This window comes from Bactrocera dorsalis, chromosome 1, assembly GCF_023373825.1.
Source record: "Bactrocera dorsalis isolate Fly_Bdor chromosome 1, ASM2337382v1, whole genome shotgun sequence".
Classification (NCBI taxonomy): Eukaryota; Metazoa; Arthropoda; class Insecta; order Diptera; family Tephritidae; genus Bactrocera; species Bactrocera dorsalis.
In genome coordinates, this window is record NC_064303.1 from 5521533 (window position 1) to 5542658 (window position 21126).

Here is a 21126-nt window from a genome sequence, read left to right on the forward strand (position 1 = left end):
ACAAAAAATATAATTTTGTTGACATTTTCATAGCCGTGCAAATTTTTGCGATTTATTTTGAGTGATTTATGATTTTGAATATAATTCATGGCCGCACGTTTAGCCATGATGATGGCGCTTGAACTTCGTCGGGACTATGCACAATGAAAATATATATTTAAATATAAAAATAATATTATTTTAGGCAACAAGTAAATTGTTAATTTTTAAGTAAACATGGCGTATAAATATTGAAAAATGTATGGATTTACACACTTGCTAAGCGAAAACGACTGCAAACGGCTGAAAAATTCCATTACTGCGGACGACAAAAGTCAATAACAACAAATAAAAAAACAAAAAAGCAGAAAATGTAAAAAATTAAAAGTAAAAAATAAAAAGTAAAAAGCTGGTTAGCATGCGCAGTGCTGGCCGCTCGTTTGGGAAGATTTTCACACATAAAAAATATGTTTTGCATGCCGCATGCGCGACTGCCCGCCTTTAAATTGAATGTGTTTTTATTAAAGGAATTTATTATTGCATTTCTTGCGCTTACATATTCTTAGTACTTGTTTACATACAGCCACAGTGACTGTTGTTGTTGTTGTTTACCTTACGAGTACACATTTTATGAGCGGTGTTAAGGTAATACAATACATCAAAATGTCGTAAAACGTAAATATTTGCAAAAGTTTACAAGATGCAATGACAACAAATAAAGGTGGAAGGTGGCTGCGCAAAAACAAGCTGTGAAAATATAAACCAAACTTCTCGCATAAATACAATGTACATACCACACATACATATGTAAATAGTATTACCACCAACCACAGCGCTTGACGAATTTAATACCGAAAGTTCATGGCGTGAAATTATGTAAAGAAAAGAGCGAAAAAATATTTCAAAACAAATACGCTAACAAAGCCAAAGCCGATAATGTAAGTAAAAATTATATTTGCACAACTTTAAGCGATCACGTGTCGCGGTCTAACTGATCGACGACAGGCCATATCATGGATCGCCTGTGCGAGCAGACGCTTGCTCGTTGCAATGACCAGAAAGTAAGCAGTCGCTTTACAACAATCCTTTCAGCTTGCAACGGATGAGCGGGCTAGTCACCGGGCCATGTTGATTGTCATAGCCTAACGCCAATGCATGCAAGCCCTGTAGAAAATTTTACTGAGTTTTTGAAAATGTTGCTGATCTGAAGCCAGTACTAAGGTGCCGCTTTTATAAAACCTTTTCTTACAAAAACCCGGTTTCAAAAAGTACTAAATTTCTGATTAATGCAATTTTAAGCATCATAGATATAACTTTATGACTGAAAACAGGATACATCAAGTTTGCCAAGAAGTTTGTAAAAACTAGAAGGAAACGTCGGAGACCCTATTTAATATAAGTTGTTGTTGTAACGGTTAGGATGGTACGGCTTAGATAAGCTGTCATCGAGGTCATCCAACGGTAGGCCCAGGGAATGTGCTATTTCGACTTTGGTCGGACCTTAGCCGGAGGGTAGTCAGATATGTAGGGTTAGCAGGGCATGCAAAGAGATAATTAGTGTCATGCGGGGACTCCTTGCACGCTGGAGATATGTTTGATATGTAAGGGTCGATTCTGAATACATAGGAGTTTAACTGCTACAGTATCCAGAACGAAGCTGCGCAAGGGTCACTCTCGATTCTCGTGGCAACTCGAGCTCTTCGTTTACAATGGGTGGTGGTTTGAACCAAGTACGCCATTCACTTGAGAGGGAGTCGGCGAAGGTGTTAATGGCTCCATTGTGAATGACGATCAGTGCATGTCTAAGATTTGTTGCGTCCAAAGTCCGGTCGTCGTGTTGCTTTATGTCGTCGACGTTGTTGAGAAAGGTCCCCTTGACGCTTCTAGGAGGCAGTTCCACTACAAGCAGGTGACTGCAGGGATAATTTCTGCGAAAGGACCACAGTAGAAACTGCTTGGAGAGGAGTTCATTATGCTCCTTAACTGGAAGCATATAGGCCTTACTGTACAGTTGTTCGATGGGAGGCATCAAGACGCATCCTATTGTAGTCCGGAGTGCAGTGTTCTGACATGTTTGCAGCAATTTTCGTGCAATCTCGTTTGGATCAGTAAGTTAGAATAAAATATATGTATGTATAAGTTCAATTCAGCCGAACTTAACTCTTTTTCTTTTCTTTCGTTTGCTTTTATATTAAAATTTTAATTGCAAATAATTGCATAAATCCACAATTTTTCCTACAGGGTCGCTTTACAGCCGTGACCATGCAATGTTGCGGTTATTACCACCGCCGCGCCATTTGTGCGGTGTAAAATTACGTTTCACCTTAACTTTTATTTGTTTTGAAGATTTTTTATTTATTATATTTTGTTGTTGTTTCGCCGCTTTTGTTGAACGAACGAACGAATGAAGCATCTCAGTTGGCGCTAACCACAATTGGACGCGCCGCTTCGCATCGCCGCAGAGATTCATCAAAAATTTACACTACATTTGCATTACATTACCACATTTATGCAAATTCCGTCGACACAAAAGAAGGCAAAAGCAAAGTGATCTTCGTCGTTGTCAATAAAAGCCGTTCGTTCAACGAGCCGCCGCCATACAAACACTTTGCAAATCGTCGCAATATTTGCGCGAACATTTACGACATTTGTGTTTTGATGAATGCTTTAATGAGTTATGGTGTAATGCTTGGCGGCGGCAATTTGCTCTTATTTATGGTGTTGTTATTGATGACAAACCGTGTGAGATGCATTTTCGGAATTACAATATTATCATAATTACAGTTATATTATGCTGTTATTTCTTTATTTGGCAGAGAATTCAGTTATTTCTTTATCTGGCTGACACTTAATATTTGGACTGCAATGCGTGCATGTTTTGCTGTTTGAACAGGCTGAGAACCTTCAAATGTTTTCACTTTGCTTCAGGTAATCTTAGAGCTTACATAAAAAGGGTTAAAGAAAGAGCACTTCTGTTAATCACTTAGCTGGAGAGGGTCGTTAGTAGGCACTGAAACAAGTAAATATCTTCCGAGAAATTGCTTTTGTACTGAAAAACCTTGTGCGAAAATATTTAAGATGTGTGTAACTTCTGGCTGCGTAGGCTCGTCTGTCCTGGGAACTTTTTTACAGTTTTATCACTCAACTAACCCTTCTGAATACGAGTACAGACAACTATAACCTGTACAATATGCAAATTTCTGCCTCAATTTTCCAGTTTAACAACACTCTAAATATTGATACTGATGGTTCGACAATGGACGATGGAGTTTATGCGGGAATATACTGTCCAGAGCTGGGCAAAAGGCAACCTTTTATATTCAATATAAGTTTTTCAAGCTGAGGTCTTTGTTATTGTGAAAGCAGCGGAGCTGGCCTCTAATGCATCTGCAGGCAATACCAGAGTCAACACCTACGTAAACAGCCAAGTCAGTAACCTCGTATCGCTTATCGGCCAGAAGTGTCTTGGGAAGCAAGGCAGCGATAGAAAGTATCGTCAGAAGTAAGTAACTTCATTTCTACTGGGTGCCAGGCCAAAAAGGTGGCAAGGTGCACGATATTGCCAAGAATGGTGTAAGGCTAACATCCGAAAACGTGATCAGGATTGGGAAATCCATGGATTGTCTATTGTCAGAAGCATGGTAAAGACAATCTAAACCCGAAGGAACGAGGTACTGGATGCTAGACAGTAGATCGGAAGAACACAAAATTCCTATTGGCACTCGATAGAAAATACTGTAGGAACATGATCGGAATACTAACTGGCCACTGTCTGGTGGCGGCACACGTCCGCAGAATAAGGCTGACAGATCGAGAAAACTGCATGAAATGTCTAGAGCAGGGCCCCAGAGAACCAATAGATCATCATGAGGACTTGACTTTGAAGAGAGTATTAGTAAGTCATGCGAGTTTAAGAATAATAGCCCATAAAGTATTGGAACAATAAGTTAAGAAGATAGGCCAATGGAAATACTCAGTGCCGGTCCGTCCATATAGGTACTTTAGGCAATTTCCTAGGGCGTAATAGCTTTAGGGTGCCATTATGCCTTATTTTCTTTACTACTATATTTATAGACGGAATAGGTTTTTGAGGCGAAATAGGCTTAGAAGGGGCTGAGAATTTACATTTTCTTAGGGCGGTTAATTGTCTCAGTCCGGCCCTGAAAATACTGGATCTATCGAATTATCCTTTAATATGTCTAAACTTTGATTAGTGTTAGTTTTTGATATGTATATTAAAAAAAAAATTTTAATACCCAAATGTTTAATCACCTTGTATACCCTAATGAACGAAACAAAATGAGCTACTTAGACTGAGTTCAAATGGGTAGACTCTTGTCGCCAAAAGTGGTTTTTTGTTCACGTGGGGACGGCGAGAAAGGATCAAATCGTCGTGCAAGGTAACACCCTTCTGTTCGTAAGAGTTCGCTGTTATGGAATTCAGCTGGTACTAAAAGTCAGGAATTTCAAACAAAACTGTTCCAAAGAACGTTTTGGAGTGATTTCCATAGCAAGATTTCACAAAAGTAGTGTAGGTTATTGTATGCTTTTCTGGATTTTAATTGAGCTAATTTATATAATTTCGATTCGAAATTCTTGCCACGGTTGCAATTGCTCTCGATGACAAAAGAATATTTACAATATGCTCGGGAATTTTAAATTTTTGTATCCATTTTTTCATGTAAATAAGTACAAGAATTTGAAAAAGTGATATAAAACGTAATGCAGAAAATTGTCCGACTCGAGTTACTGTGCTTGTCACGCCAGTATGAGTTAAATGGGCAACAAAATATTTGCGTGTAAACGCGGTCTTAGAGTACTAGCAATCAATAAAAAATATGCTCCACTAAAAATATTTGTGTAGACACTTTTCAGAGTAGCGGAAATTAAAACGTTAATCAAATGGGTAAACACTCATGATTACTCACCTGTCCTCTAATAAGTAACGAGTGAACTCTATTAACATATTTTTTCTTACGTAAAGTTTTCCGAATTGTTGATTTTTAGTCAACCGCTCGAGCGGGTAATTCACGCTTAGTCACTGGTACGCGAATTTTGTAATGTAAGCTCAACTCATGAATTGAGGTAGTGCAATGCAATTTTGGGAAAATTTTAAGACCGATCTCCAACACACGTTGACGTAAGAGTTGCTTATTCATACGCCGGCGATTATTCAATACTGCATTTTTCAATCCGAAAATGCTTCAATATCACAATTTGTGCTAAATTTTTGTGCCGCTAGCCTACCGCTTATGTAATTAGCATTCGACATCGGATGGATGATTGCAACAACACAACTCGATTGGGCGAACAAAAGCGAATTAAGCACCAATTCAACGCAAATGAGGATGGAGTTTTGTACGAAGCGCACATTTCCCTTGTTTGTTTGCAAGACAATGTGGCATTTGTCATCTCGCCGTTGTAACCGGCACATTGATTTGCCCATTCGTAATGAGCTCCACGCATGCGCATGGGCATACGCATTGGCAACTAACAACCGTGACGGCCGCAACAAAAGAGGCTGCAGATGCGGGCCGCATTCAGCGCAAATAAACGAAATGAAAATAAAGGGTGATTTTTTTGAGGTTAGGATTTTCATGCATTAGTATTTGACAGATCACGTGGGATTTCAGACATGGTGTCAAAGAGAAAGATGCTCAGTATGCTTTGACATTTCATCATGAATAGACTTACTAACGAGCAACGCTTGCAAATCATTGAATTTTATTACCAAAATCAGTGTTCGGTTCGAAATGTGTTTCGCGCTTTACGTCCGATTTATGGTCTACATAATCGACCAAGTGAGCAAACAATTAATGCGATTGTGACCAAGTTTCGCACTCAGTTTACTTTATTGGACATTAAACCAACCACACGAATGCGTACAGTGCGTACAGAAGAGAATATTGCGTCTGTTTCTGAGAGTGTGGCTGAAGACCGTGAAATGTCGATTCGTCGCCGTTCGCAGCAATTGGGTTTGTGTTATTCGACCACATGGAAGATTTTACGCAAAGATCTTGGTGTAAAACCGTATAAAATACAGCTCGTGCAAGAACTGAAGCCGAACGATCTGCCACAACGTCGAATTTTCAGTGAATGGGCCCTAGAAAAGTTGGCAGAAAATCCGCTTTTTTATCGACAAATTTTGTTCAGCGATGAGGCTCATTTCTGGTTGAATGGCTACGTAAATAAGCAAAATTGCCGCATTTGGGGTGAAGAGCAACCAGAAGCCGTTCAAGAACTGCCCATGCATCCCGAAAAATGCACTGTTTGGTGTGGTTTGTACGCTGGTGGAATCATTGGACCGTATTTTTTCAAAGATGCTGTTGGACGCAACGTTACGGTGAATGGCGATCGCTATCGTTCGATGCTAACAAACTTTTTGTTGCCAAAAATGGAAGAACTGAACTTGGTTGACATGTGGTTTCAACAAGATGGCGCTACATGCCACACAGCTCGCGATTCTATGGCCATTTTGAGGGAAAACTTCGGACAACAATTCATCTCAAGAAATGGACCCGTAAGTTGGCCACCAAGATCATGCGATTTAACGCCTTTCGACTATTTTTTGTGGGGCTACGTCAAGTCTAAAGTCTACAGAAATAAGCCAGCAACTATTCCAGCTTTGGAAGACAACATTTCCGAAGAAATTCGGGCTATTCCGGCCGAAATGCTCGAAAAAGTTGCCCAAAATTGGACTTTCCGAATGGACCACCTAAGACGCAGCCGCGGTCAACATTTAAATGAAATTATCTTCAAAAAGTAAATGTCATGAACCAATCTAACGTTTCAAATAAAGAACCGATGAGATTTTGCAAATTTTATGCGTTTTTTTTTTTTAAAAAGTTATCAAGCTCTTAAAAAATCACCCTTTAGTTACGCACAAAACTCGATGGGGTGTGTTTCGAAGGCTAGCCAACCGTCTGGCTGGCTGGTTGGTCGGCTCCGCTGGTCTGGCTGATCAATGAACCACCGTGTTACAGGCACATTTTTCATAGTAATCACCTCGCGACCGCGACTAGCTGCGCACATTTATTATGATTATTAATGTAACTCGCTGAATACTGATACGAGGCGATTGCAGCACAAAGTAATGATTGAAGTGCTGGGCTTTTTTCGAGTGGACAGCCGACAACATGTGCGACAAGTATTTGCCAAACCATCAGGCGATCAAGTCAACAGCTGTGCAGGCAACCTTTTAACCAGCATACAGCCAATAACATCGGCAGTAAAATCATTAACATGACTGTAGGTATGTATGTACTACCTTAGCGCCCAGCTTAAGTCGCGACGCTTGCGAAAGTTCATGAAGAGTGAAAGCTTCACGGTATTGGCGTGCGCCAAAATGTGCAAAGTCGCAAAATATAATACCAGCATGTGTAAGCACGGCATAAATATACTTGTATGTATATGTATGCATGTGCACACGTTTACTTGTATTGAAAATAATACACAATCCGCTGGTTGGTAGCGATTATAAATTAACGAAAGGAAAATCACTGCTTTACTTGTGGTTCATGTAGTTACAAACAAAAAGATGTTTAAATTTTTTGACAGTATGCGCTATACATAGCTGTCAGTGTTGTGAACATTAAAAAATTCGGGATCCCGAAAATATTTGGGATTGCTCGAAAACTTATACATATACATAGTTCATTAAAAGATGTGAAAATGTTGGTTACTAAGCTTAAACATTTTCGGGACTTGTGGAGATACTTATAAAATTTTTTATAAGATGTGAACATCTCCGTGTTGTTCTGTATTGCAGTTATTATTAAAAATTACTAAATTCCGAAATTTCGGGATCCTGGAAATTTTCGGGACTTGTTAAAAACATATATTTTTTTAATATAAAATGTGAACGAGGTCTTTTAGAACGGCTAGAAAATTTTCGGGATCCCGAAAATATCGGTATGGGAAATATCAACTCAGGTATTTGCTTGCATAATACTTTCTATGCCCTCTGCCAATCTTTTTTAACTACTTACAAAAATTTCGAGATCCCGAAAAAATCTATTAGCTCACATATTTTATTATTTTATTACATTTAAAACCCTCCTTTCTCAATTGCAATATAATTTTTGACTTCAAAAAAATTTCGGAATCCCGAAAAATTCGGTATTGGAACGAATTCAAATGTATTACTGCTTATAGCCCCTCCGTGCCCAATTGCTCCTTATGCCCCCATTAAGCAACGATATTCATGGTACTTTTGTTGTTGTAATACATGTTGCATGATACTTTCGTTGGCGCCACATACATAAATGCATTGGCAACTCTGTTGCACACTGTTTGTTTTTTATTCGATCGTTGTGTGTGTGAGCTCATTTTATTTCAGTTTTTGATCGTTTCTTGTAAATTTATTTTTCAACTACAATTCGCTTAACTACCGACCACCGTTCACCCACCGGTTATTAATGCTGGCCAAAACAAGTATCGGTTACATCTACCACATTTATAGCCATTACCAGCGCATGAGAAATTGTCGTGGCTGATTAGGCGTGTCATTGCTCATTACTCAATTTGTTGCAGCATTATGTTGCATCCCGACAAAATTTCACTTGCATGTTGCAGGCAGCTGTGGGAGCTGTGCCCAGCAGCAGCGAGGAAAATTTTGTAATTTAAAGGTAATGTAAATATGCATAATTATCCGTGTGATTGCTTCGTTCAAAAGTTTCGGTTCAAGGAGAAATTCGTGGCTGCAGTTATTTGTTTACGAATAAGATCAGATGATAAATTTAAAAATATTGCTTTTTTGTATGTGTGGAAAGTGAAAACGACACTGAGAAGAGGTATGAAAGAGATAGTTTTTTGGAAGATTCATCACTTGAGGAAATTTTAAAAATGCTGAAGTCAAGTTGAGCTAAGTCGAACTGTGGCCATAAATTTGTTCAAACATGCATCATACACCAAGAAACCTCTGGCGAAGAGGCGAACAGATGCCGGCTTTAAATAAGCGTCTACCAGGCTTGCACCGAGGGAGAAGCTACTCACGAGGGGGAGTCGCAAAGTGTGCTGGAAACCAGAACCTCAGTAGGTAAGAATCTGAATAGTGCCTGAATCTGGCTCTGAACATAAGCTCCCATAAGGACTTATGTCAACCCTCGCATGGCCTCCCTGTTTGCATAGTAATAGTACATTTTTTTATGTTTCATTTCATATTTGTATATGATTTTTATTTATTTTTTTTTTATTTTTCTTTATTATTTTATATCTCGCACAAGAACTCAGTACACTCCCACACATTCTTTAGCGCACATTGCATTCCACTTCATTAAGCACACATTCACTTTCTTTGCACATTCACTTTTTATGCTGCGCCGTAGGTATATAAAAATAGTCTATACAAACAAACAACCTACAATTGTGTGTTTATATTCACTTGTTCTAAATAAATGCATTTTAATTCTTATGCATTGCACAAGTCAATTGGAACGTGGAAGTGCTTGGATATCGAGCGTTAAGAATCAAGATCTGGGGCATCCAAGCCACATACGAACACACAAATGTATGTAAATATATATGCTTTTACATACTTATTTACGGGTTTATGCGTCTACAGTAGCAAGGCGAGAACGCTGAGTAAGTGCAACAGATCACACCCACATTTGATTACGTAAAAACTTATATATAACTTGACTTGTGCGAGTATGTGGAATGTGCATATATGTACATATGTATAGTTTTCTCTCTTAGTATATTGTATGTACATATGTGAACATCGCTCATTTCTATTTTTTTTTAAGTGTTACTATGAAAACGCTACCAAACCAAAGATGATTAATGTTTTGGTGTAAATATCTTGAACATAATTATTTGAAGTATTCTGTCGAAAACACTTAACATAGTTTTTAAAATGCAATCGATCTCCCCTATCGTAAATTCTCGAGGGACCAAAAAATCTTTACACTATATGGAAACTATATAGGAAGTACGTGATCTTCTACATATGGCTCCATCCTGCATGAGGTGAGGATTGTCCTCTGAGCGCCATTCACTTGGAAGCGGCCAGAAACTGTTCTTTTATATATGGCCCATGCAGCTCGCGACTCCCGGTTTAGATCACGTATCCCCTGGGTAGCCAAAAAAACATCCGTTTGAAGGCGAAACCTCCTTTCTCAGGGTAGTGCGCAGAGTTTGGGACTCGCCACGTAAAAAAATACCGTCAATGAAAAGATGGAAACATCCTTGGATGATGACGACCACTGCAAACGTATTAAGAATCTAAACTAAATAAATTTAAATCTAAGAAACCTAATACCACCATGTAATGACGTTGCGCAATACCAAAAGCTCTGTCCGGATCGGGGAAAACCCCTCCTAGCTGTTCGATACCAAACAATGTTTCAGAGCAGGTCAACAGCTTTTGCCAGAATGGTCTGTTAGTGAAGAAAGGCAAAACGAAATACTTATGTACCTTCTGTCATCAAACAAACAGTCGTCGCACTCGCGACTTGGCACTCACGTCACTGTTGACAGTCATAACTTCGAAGTCGTAGTAAATTTCGTCTTTCTTGGAACCAGCATCAACATCAACAACAACGTCAGATTCGAAATCCAACGCAGACTAACTCTTGCCAACAGGTTCTACTTCGAACTGAGTGGGCAATTGCGTAGTAAAGTACTCTCTCGACGAACAAAGACCGAACTATGAACGTCACTCATCATCCCCGCCCTGCTATATGGTGCAGAGGCATGGACGATGACAACAACTGCGGAGTCGACGTTACGAGTTTTCGAGAGAAAGGTTCTGCGAAAGATTTATGGTCCTTTGCGCATTGGCCACGGCGAATAACGCTGTTCGATGGAACGATGAGCTGTACGAGTTATATGACGACATTGACATAGTTCAGCGAATTAAAAGACAGCGGCTACACTGACTAGTCAAGTCGTCCGAATAGATGAAAACACTCCAGTTCTGAAAGTATTCGATGCAGAACAGTATATTTATTCATTGACAGGTAAAAGGAAGATCCGATCGTACCAAGGCATTATAAGTTCAAATTGGTTATGCCCCGCACCGCAGCGCGCTCAGCCTAAGAAGTTCATAGAATAACACATAATTTAAAAAATAAATTTTATTGCTTATTTTCAAAAACTTTTCACCTTAATTGAAAGCAATTTAAGTTTAGTCCAAATAAAATAAAAAACAGTATCTCTATGTATCTAGTATAATGGTCTGTTTTTGTGCTTTTCTTGAAACATATCGAAAGTTTTGTTTACAAAAAGTTAAAAACCGAAATTTGTTTACGAAACATGAATCAATGAGTAGATGATTCATTCCAAGTAAACAGAAAACATATGTGGCTGAATCAATGACTATATACATATAGTGTTGAAAGAAATTAGTTAATGGTCAAACGCCTGCTGTGGCGATTACAATTAAGCAGGAAGTACTAAAAGTTGTTTAAAAACTAAAAGAAATGGTAAAAAAAGAAACAGTTAAAAGAAGAAATCGTAAAAAACTCGAATGAAAAACGAAAGTGAGAGTAATAAATTGCATTAGATTTATTATGGAAGCTCTTGAGTAAATTTTGGATTTTTTTTTTGAGTTTTCAGGAATAAAATTTTTGGCTTTGAAGATTTTATGAAACACTTTCTTATAAAATGTGCAATGAAATATTTAACTGTAAATGTGATCTCTGCGATATTTGGTTTCCACACATCGCATCAATCAATGGATTTATTGAGAGAGCATTTCAGTGAGAGGATAATTACACGTTTTTGGGTCGATCGATTGACCACCAAGATTAGACTTTTCTCTGTGGGGATATGTAAAATGTAAAGTCTATGCAGACAATCCCGCTTCGATTTAGGACTTGGAGCACAATATCACGCATATATTTGCCAGTTACAAGTCGAAATGCCCGAACGAGTCATCGAATATTGGACTCTTTCTGTGTCTTTTCTTAAAAAAAAAAGTAGAATATGAGGAAAGGATACCCCATCTTTTTCCCTCATATATCGCACAAAATTGGTTTCGTCATAACCCTGACCTATTTTCTCATGCACTTCCTTCCTCACCCCAAACATCCCTACCGTTTGTGTGTGTTCTAGTGACCTCTTTTAAACACTCATTTCCTCGTGCAGACAGACACTTTGATGCTTTCAGTATAGAAGTGTCAATTGTCAATATGCGAAATTTCTATCAAAAATTCTTTTCAAATCTCTCTGCAATCGTATACTCTGGCTCATTGTCAAGACGCCGTGCATATGTTGATTTTATTTACTTAGACATTTTTATGACCTATTTTGCTTGGACAGCGAAAAATTAGTAAATTATTTATGTTTTTTCTGCAACGAGTCGAGAACAATAATGACTAATACCGGTGCTTGCGTGCGTGCGTCGGTACTTATGTGCGTATGTATGCACTTGTGCAAAAATAACAATTAGCGAAATTGAAACATTGCTTCAATAATTCAATTATCCGGCGAGAACTTTTGCTGTCATTCGCTCACTGACAAGTGTCAGTTGCCAAATGTCATTATATCGAGTGAATTACGACAGCTGGTAGGGTTTTGAATAAGCCTTTGTTGTTTTTGAATATTTATGGGCGTTTGAATTTTTTTGACTATTTTATTTATATACATACATATATCAGAATTGCACTCCATTCAGTACTTCTATGCTCACTATTTTGTACTACGAAAGATATGAATGGAATAATATGAATTCCTAAATCTCCTCAGAGCTGTGTAGAGCTAGAACTCTACAGAAGATTTTTTAGGCCAGTTTTCTTTTAGTAACTATTCAGTTTAAGCTGATTAAAGCTTAAAAAGCTCAAACCTCTTGAAAAGCTTAAACAGCTTAAAGCTCCTGAAAAGCTTGTCGGTGGAATCACAACCTAACTGATTGATATTCTACCTGTATTTGATCATACCAGTCGTTTAGGTTTATACTAGTTGTTTGTTCGATTAGACACTCTCATGTTTGATTAACTGATTCGTCTATAATATATATTTATATATTGTTAGTCGTATTATTTATATATATTATTTTAAAATATTATTCAGCACAGCTCAGGTCTTCAAAATCATGATTATTAATTTATATTTAAGATTTACAGTTTAGATGACTAATCGAAAGTGAAATAGTTTTAGTTGTGTATTTTTGTATTTTATTTTTATTTATTTTTTTTTTACTTTTATATCGTTTTCTTAGTATTTTTTGTGTTTAAATTCTTATTACTTTCCAGTCGCATCTATTTTTTATTTTCAATCTCTCTCGCACTCTCCATTGTTATCCCAAAGAAAATTTTTATTTTACGTTGTTTTTAATGTTTCGAGTTCGTTTTCGCTTTTCTTTTTTGTAAACACGTGTGGATTAAAGAACAACTTTCTGCGCCAACTAAATTTTAATAGTTGAAGAAATTTGTTTCTTATTTTTAGACATAATTTTTTTTAGATTTTCTAATTTTATTTTATTTGCGTATTCGCGTTGTTGTGTAATAATTTGCTTAAAATATGTGACCTTGAATTCGCACTTAACCGGAGAAGTGAACTGGATTATATATGATTCATCAATGGATTTTGAGAAAAAGAAAAAACATAGAATATAAGAAAGACTAGGTTATATTATGAAGATAGACATTATATTACGAAGAATTCTTCACATGAAAGTGAAACTTGTTTATTATTTAAATTAAAAACTACATTTTATAAACTTTTTCTTTCATAGAGTAATAGCAGAAGATATGTCATGGTGTAACCAATAAAAAATAATGTAGAAATTGTGGATCAGGTCGTAGTTATTTTTCAAAAATATTCCAGTTAAAAAGTTTATAAGTTTTTTTGTGTTTTTTAAATTTTTTTTTAATGTTTTTTTTAATTTATGTTTTATTCACTTAATATTTATTTATTTAATGGAAAAGCTCATTAATTTTCAGCAACTGAAAATTTAAAGCACAAAAACAATAATTATGAAACTGTCAGAATTGTTAACGCTTCTTATTTGTTATTGACTGCTTTCAACATTTGCTAATTGTTTGCGAAAATAAAAACACTCACTAAGCACTGACCTAATTTAAATTGAGCACAAATATGCATATTGGTAATTTGGAACAGCAAATTTTAAAAATAATTTTTTGTTAAAAATAGAAATGACGAGACATTAAAATTAGACATAGTTTAAACACTATGATTTTTGTTTATTTTTTTCGAATCTATTCTTTTTTAATTTTTGAATATTATTTGTTTTTATTTATAATTATTAATATTAATATTTATAATTTTATAAAATAATTTTTTAATATTTTTTGAGGTATTTATATTTTCTTTCAATCAGAGGTGTTGTGGAATCTAATAGTTGTCAAAATCAGAATTGAAACCCATAAAAAAGTAGTGAGTCTCTTTAATTCAGATAGTATTGGTTTGATGTTCGAAAGAGAATTTGTATCCGTTTTGGGTGCCATCGAAACCAATTTTATCTATTTTGAAAACAGAAATAAAGCAAAAAAATAATCGCTAACAAATTAAAAATATTTTGTTGTTATTTCTGTGAACTGTTAGACGGTTGAAAAATGTTTACTCCCTGTTGGCAGGCCCCCTCTGCTAAGAAACGCAGTGTTGCTGCCATCATTCACAGGTATAATCGTCGAGGGCTGCAAATGTGGTTCTATAATATTTAATACCATAAGAAATGCGTCTTTATTCAGTCGATAATGTGATATGAATCCGTGAAATAACACACAAGTAAATACAAGCTAAATTCCACTTATGATTCTCCTGGGGCATCAAGTGGGTTGCACTCTTAATATTTTCCTTTTAATTTCTTCGTTTCTTCGGAAAGTTAAAATTGCCGAACTCATTGTAAATTTCATTAGAATTGCTTTCACAAGATTTCTCACATTATTAATTAGCTGATTCGAATATTGGTTTTGCGTATGTTCGAAAAAACGGAAATCCATACATATTGTGTGACACCATTGAAAATCAGATTTGGTTAGCAATTTAACAGCTAAGCAAATCTGTCTTGGATTCCACAATATCACTGATTAATTTTTAAGAGAGTAATCTAGTCTAGAGGCCCGAATTTCAACCATATTTTGATAATTGAAAAAATAATAAAATTGAAATTTTTTAGCATTCACTTTTATATCAATATTTTATTCATATTTTCAGAGTGCCATGGCGAATTCTTGATTAGTACAAGTGTCATCATCACATAAACCAAAAAATTTTAAAAATATTGTTTTTATATTTTTGTTACTCGAAATAAGCGGTCGATTTTTTCACTAATTTTTTACTTTCTGGAGTTACAAAATTTCAGCTTTTGCTAAATCATACCATAAAGAGATATTAAAGAAGTGTTTAAAATTTTAAATCAAGACTAAACGAGCCCTGATGCCACCACAATAAACCGTTATAAGTTGAAGTTTGAAAAATTTGAATGAAACGAAGGCCTAAGCAGCCAGTTTTCTAGTCTGTCTGTTATTTACAGGTTCTATTTGAATAAATAAATAAAAAATTTGAAAAAGTTCCTTACGGGAATTTACAGGTTATATTTAAATAAATAAATAAAAAATTTTAAAAACTTCTTTTCCGAAAATATTCTCTAATATATAAACCATCGAACTAGGAAATAAAAAATTGGTTTATTTTAATTTCTAGGCAAGTAGACATACCTGAACCAATAACAGTAATGCATAGCCTACTATCAAGCTTATAAAAATCAAGAGTAAAATATGGAAAAATATTTTTCTAACGTTTTTAAATAAAACTCGGTTAAAAATGTTCGATTTTTTTTTTTTAATATTTTTCAAATTTTTTTAAATTTTTTTATATACCGATTATATAGTGAACAAATTTGTTTTAAAACTTTTTTCCACATTTTTAGACATTTTTTCTTTAAAAAATTATTATCGCATTTTTTCATTATAAAATTAAGTTTTTTGAAAAAATAGCTTAAAAATTAATTTCTACCTTTTTTTCATACGATTTTTTATAAAAATTCAGAAAAATATATATAATACTTAATTTTAAGTTACACGCACCTGTCACGTGCATAGAATCATATATATCAAAATCCGCCTACCCAAGTTATCCACTCGCCGGCCATATTTCAATTAATTAATTGTTTATGCGACAGTTTTGCGCGAATAAAATTTTCCCATTTCAACAGCTAACCGGTTGAGTTTAGGAAAACAAACTAAAATTTGCTGTGGCATTGCCCTAAAACACACTAACACACACACGCACACACTTCAAGGTGGAAATGCAAACACAAAACTGAAGAGCGCACAATTTGTAATCATTGGTGTATAAGTGAGTGGGTGTGTGTGAGTGAAGACAGTTAAAAGTCAAATAATGCACTGGCTGAGTGCAGTTGTCACTAAACGCGCTAGCAATGGTATTTCCGGTGCGAAATAATATGAAAAGAGAATAAAAATTAATTAATTGAAGACAAGGGTTGCGCTAATTAAATAATTTTTTAAATGCAAAGTATTCGGTAATTTTTTTGTATTTATTATAAGATTTTTGACAATGTGAGTATTTAAGTGAATTATTTAAATCATGAACTTAATTTAAATAACATTTTATTATAATAAAAAAAAATTTAATTGTCACAAAAAAATTTATTTTGAAATAAATTTATTTTGAAATAATTTTTTTTTTATTAATTATTTCAATTATATAGAATTTTAATTATAATTAATTTTTTTTACTTTAATTAATTTAAATTATAATACAAAAAAAAATATTTTTTCATTTAATTATTTTAATTATATATAATTTTTTTATAATTTAATTTTTTTTTAATTAAATTTTTAATTTTTTTTTTTAACAATTTAATTTTCAAAAAAGATATTTTTATTTTCCCAACTTTCCCAAATGTATGCCTTCCTGTTTATTTTTATTCACTTTTCATTTAATTTATTAATTTATTTTAATTTTTTATTTTGCTTAAACATCAGGCGCGCACACGCCGCCCATAAACCCACAATAGTTCGACACTTAGCCAGCGCAAGTTGGTCGGGCGGGGCCAGCTGACGCAACGCATTAACCGTCATAAACGCTGCGCTGGCATGTCGGCGCTGGCGGCCCTGAGGTAGTGGGCGTTGTTGGCCTTCAAAGTGAAGAAAGCCACGACAGAAAATAAATATTATATAAAAATACAAGAACCTCGCACGGTATTATTGGCAACACTATTTGCCTCCTGTGTTGGCGTATGTGAGACGCGGCGCTCTTTACAGAACACACTTTGGAAGGCAAGAACTGCACAACTCGATATTGATGTTTAAGGAAAGTGTAATATAATTTTTAGGTTGAAAATGAATATGATAAATGATAAACGATAAACGATATAAGGGAAGGTAAGTGACAGTCAAAAGTGTTAAATACGATTGTCGCATACTTCTCTCACTATTTCCCTCTCTTTATTCACTTTCTAAATATACATTTTTATTAAAATTTCCCTTAATATTAATTACCGCAACTTTTCTTGTTTTTTGCAATTTTTCTCTTATGTTTTTTCGAATTTTTTTTTAAGCTTTTACTTAAATTTAACGCAAAGAAATAATTGTAAAATTTACTCACCCCGCTGAATTCATTGCTGTTCGGTTTGTTGTTGCTTTTACTGTTTAGATGCGTTTATGCCGATTTTTCTTTCACTCAAAGCAAAACTTTTGCCAAAAATCGTTGTTTCACTGCGTTGGTCGCTTCGGTCGGTGTTTGCGTCGATTTCAATTTTGGTTGACAACAGTCAGCACAGTCCACCAGAGCAAGCACTTTTTCCTTCTTTCAGCCGTTTGCAGTTAATCTCTCTTCGTTTGTTAGCTTTACCGCAATTTATCTTTCAAATAATCTCATTAGAATTCTAAGTACCGCAGCGTTGTTACTTTGCGTTACGTTTTTACTTAATTTTTTATTTTATTTTTTTAATTTTTTATTTTTATTTATTTTATGAGCCGAAACTTATCACCAAATCACTGAAAATTCACAGCAAATATTATATAAAAATTCGCCAATTGTGGGCGTGAAATGTAAGAAACAGTTTGCAAAATTGTCTTCAAACTACTGTTTTAGGTGTGTGGTTTGAGGTTTTAGTTTTTAGTTTTAAGTTAATGTTTGTTTGTGCTTTTTGGTGTATTTTATAACCTTAAATGTCGGTGATTATCAAGCCTCAGAAATACAATTGATAATCAAACACTTTTTCCCATAACTTTAAAATGCATTTAAAAAGTTTTTGTTCTCATAAAATCAGATTTGTTTTGTAATTCTGGACAGCTTTATAAATTTTGGGAAAGTAATTAATATTGACAAGTTTATTTAATAATGAGAAAAGCTTTTAATTCGTCTGCCAGGAAGCACAGGTGAGTCTACTTTAGTATAAAGTGTATAAAAAGATATTTAACTTGAATTTGAATGATCAGTTTGTATGGAAGCTATATTGTATAGTGTTCCGATCTGCACAATTCGCTCGGATGTTGTAGCGTTGCTTAAGATATTAAGTTTTATTCAATTTGGTATAAATAATTTGTCCGCAGAAGAACTTCGTGAAATACTTAATATGTACTTCAGGATGAAATTATGAAAAAGATGAAATATTTGTACAGTTGTATCAATGTTAATGGTTTGAACTTCAAATTGGTATCAAAACGGATTTGCTATTTTTTATTATTTATTTATTTTTTTATAAAAGATATCTATTTTTCAAAACGATTTATAATACAGAACAAATCTTTTGATAAAAAAAAAAATATTATTTTTTATCCGATTTCAAAAAATTTATTCTAGTGGCATTTAAAAACATATATAATAATACTTTTTTCCACATTTATTAATTTTTAAGCCAGGTTCTTATACTGCAGCTAGCTTTATCCAAATATTCTAAATATATTAATTTTTTAAAATTCATTTTAAATTATTTAATTAGTTCTAATTATATTAATTTATTAAAAATCGTTTAAATTTTTTTTAAAACTATAATTTAATAAAAAAAACTATTTTTAATTTTTTTTAATAAAAGTTTCCAAAAATTTTGAAATTCTTTTTAATAAATTAATATAATTATAACTTCAAAAAGATTTTTTTTTAATTATAATTTTTTAATAATATTATAAATGATCGAAATGAATGAAAAATTAAAATTTTTTTGTAATTTTAGTTTTGAAAAAAAATTTAAATCATTTATATAAATTAATATAATTTAAACTTTTGGATAAAATTAGATTTAGAGAAGAACTTGACTCAAAAAATGTTGAAATTTTGAAGAGAATTTTTGTATTAATTTGTATTTCCCTAATTAAAGTTTTTTCTTAGAACTTGTAGTGATATGAAAAAGGAGTTTTTTTTGTATTTTTCGTGAATATTATAATAAATTGTTATTTTTAGATTTTTAAAAATTCCGATTTTTTAATGTGTCATTTATTTATTATTATTACGTTTATTTTCAAAAACGTTATTTTTTACATTAATTTAAATATGAATGTGCATATTATCTGTTCACGTAATTTCTGAATTTGTATGATCACCAAAACGATCAGTTCACAGTTTTTTAAAACTTAGACAACATACTTAGTGTTTCGAAGTTTCAAAAAAGCAATATTCTTATTTTTTTGAAAGGTGTTATTTAAAAAAATATATTTTAATATGAATGTACATACATATATCTGTTCACTCTAAATGTTACTTTTGAATATATATGATCACTATAACGATCAGATCACATTTTTTTCACTCAGTCAACGTACTTAGTTTTTCAAATTTTCAAAAACGCAATTTTCCAACTTTTTTATGATTTTTATTTTTAATTTTTTACACTAGTCTTCACAAAGCACCCTTCTAATTAAATTTCACAGTTCAAGTTTTACTTCTCGCACTTTTACAATAATATTCTTGCACATCGCTTTGTTTTTCACACCAAAACTCGTGTTCGAAATCAAAATCGTTAATATTTTTTGCACTTTACACACGAAATTCTGAAATTCTTATTTTAACCGTTCGCAAATCACATTAATGTGTTTTCTTGTAATTTTCATGCAGCTATTTTTAACTTTATATATATGTATATATGTATATTGTATATATGTAGTATGTAAGTACATGCGACGGAACTTTACTTTTTCTCACACGTTGCAAGGAATTCGCACTTTAAATTACAATTTCGGATTTATTTTTTTATTATTTCGATTATTTTGATTACTTTTTTGCAATTTTTCTTGTTTATTCAAGAATTGCTTAGCTTCAATTGATTTCTAAATGTAATATGTAATAATTCTTGTTCTTCTTCGGTCGTTCTTTGGTGATGGTTCTCACTCAGAAAACAACGCGTTTCTTCAAGTAGCCCAACTCGCACTGAATTCGCAGGAAAATTTTCCTCAACATTCTAGCCGAAAAAATGTTGAAACTTTGTGAAAAATTCGTGCGCTTCGGTCAAGCGGTAAATTTGTAAATTTGCGCTTGTGTATGTGCGTGTGTGTGCACGGTCGTACCGTATAAAAATATAAATTTGCTTGCATGTATTGGTGTTTTCCCATACATTTTGTGTCTGTGTATGTGTGTGCCGTGTATTGGCCATGTTGGAAAACTCACGAATAATATGCTCGCGAGATTTTCGGCCGTTTTCGTTTAAATAAATAAAAGATTTCGGAAAATTCTAAGCAAGAAAAAGGAAATCGGCGCACACACACAGCAAGTGCATGCATACGCCGGAGTACATATGTACGTATTTGTATATAATATAAGTAATATATATTATAGAATTTGAGGCGAAATTGCGTGTGTGCTACGCACGAGTCTGTTAATTCGGTTTCAATATATTCTCTTTTCGATTTTTTTTTCTGGCTTTGGGGGATTTTCAGTTCACTCTGTTTTGTTCTAAAATAAAAGGATGAGCAATGTGCTGTGCGTGCCAAGGCGAATCCCCGGAGTTTGGCAAATAAATTTTAATAGCGTGATTTGTTAGTTGAAAAACAAAAATAAACCTTATTTGCAGAATAATAATCACAAATGTCATAGAATAAAAACAAAAGCACAAAATTATACATATATTCAACTATTTATTGCTTTTAAAACATCCGTGCTCCAATGACTGAAAACAAATGCTAAGGGCATAATAAAACGACATGCAAAATTTATCGGAATTCAAAAATTTCGTCGATGCAACAACACTTAGACAATGGACAGCCTGAGTCGGTTTAGTCCGTC

At 34.0% G+C, this 21126-nt stretch overlaps 1 protein-coding gene across 4 annotated transcripts in view; it reads right to left on the reverse strand.

The window, feature by feature from the left end:
* Positions 1–20350, reverse strand: part of LOC105232423 (protein piccolo) — a 75794-nt gene extending 55444 nt beyond the window's left edge. The window contains exons 1-2 of one of the 4 annotated variants that reach the window (XM_049458982.1): positions 20236–20350; positions 17515–17906 (exon numbers count right to left, since the gene is read on the reverse strand). In XM_049458982.1, coding sequence (XP_049314939.1) covers positions 17515–17528 — 14 coding nt within the window. In that variant the 5' untranslated portion in view covers positions 17529–17906; positions 20236–20350. Of the gene's footprint in view, positions 1–17514; positions 17907–20034 lie in introns of all 4 variants that reach the window. The other 3 variants (XM_049458977.1, XM_049458971.1, XM_049458979.1) reach the window with 3 other exon arrangements.
* Positions 20351–21126: the final 776 nt, after the last annotated feature.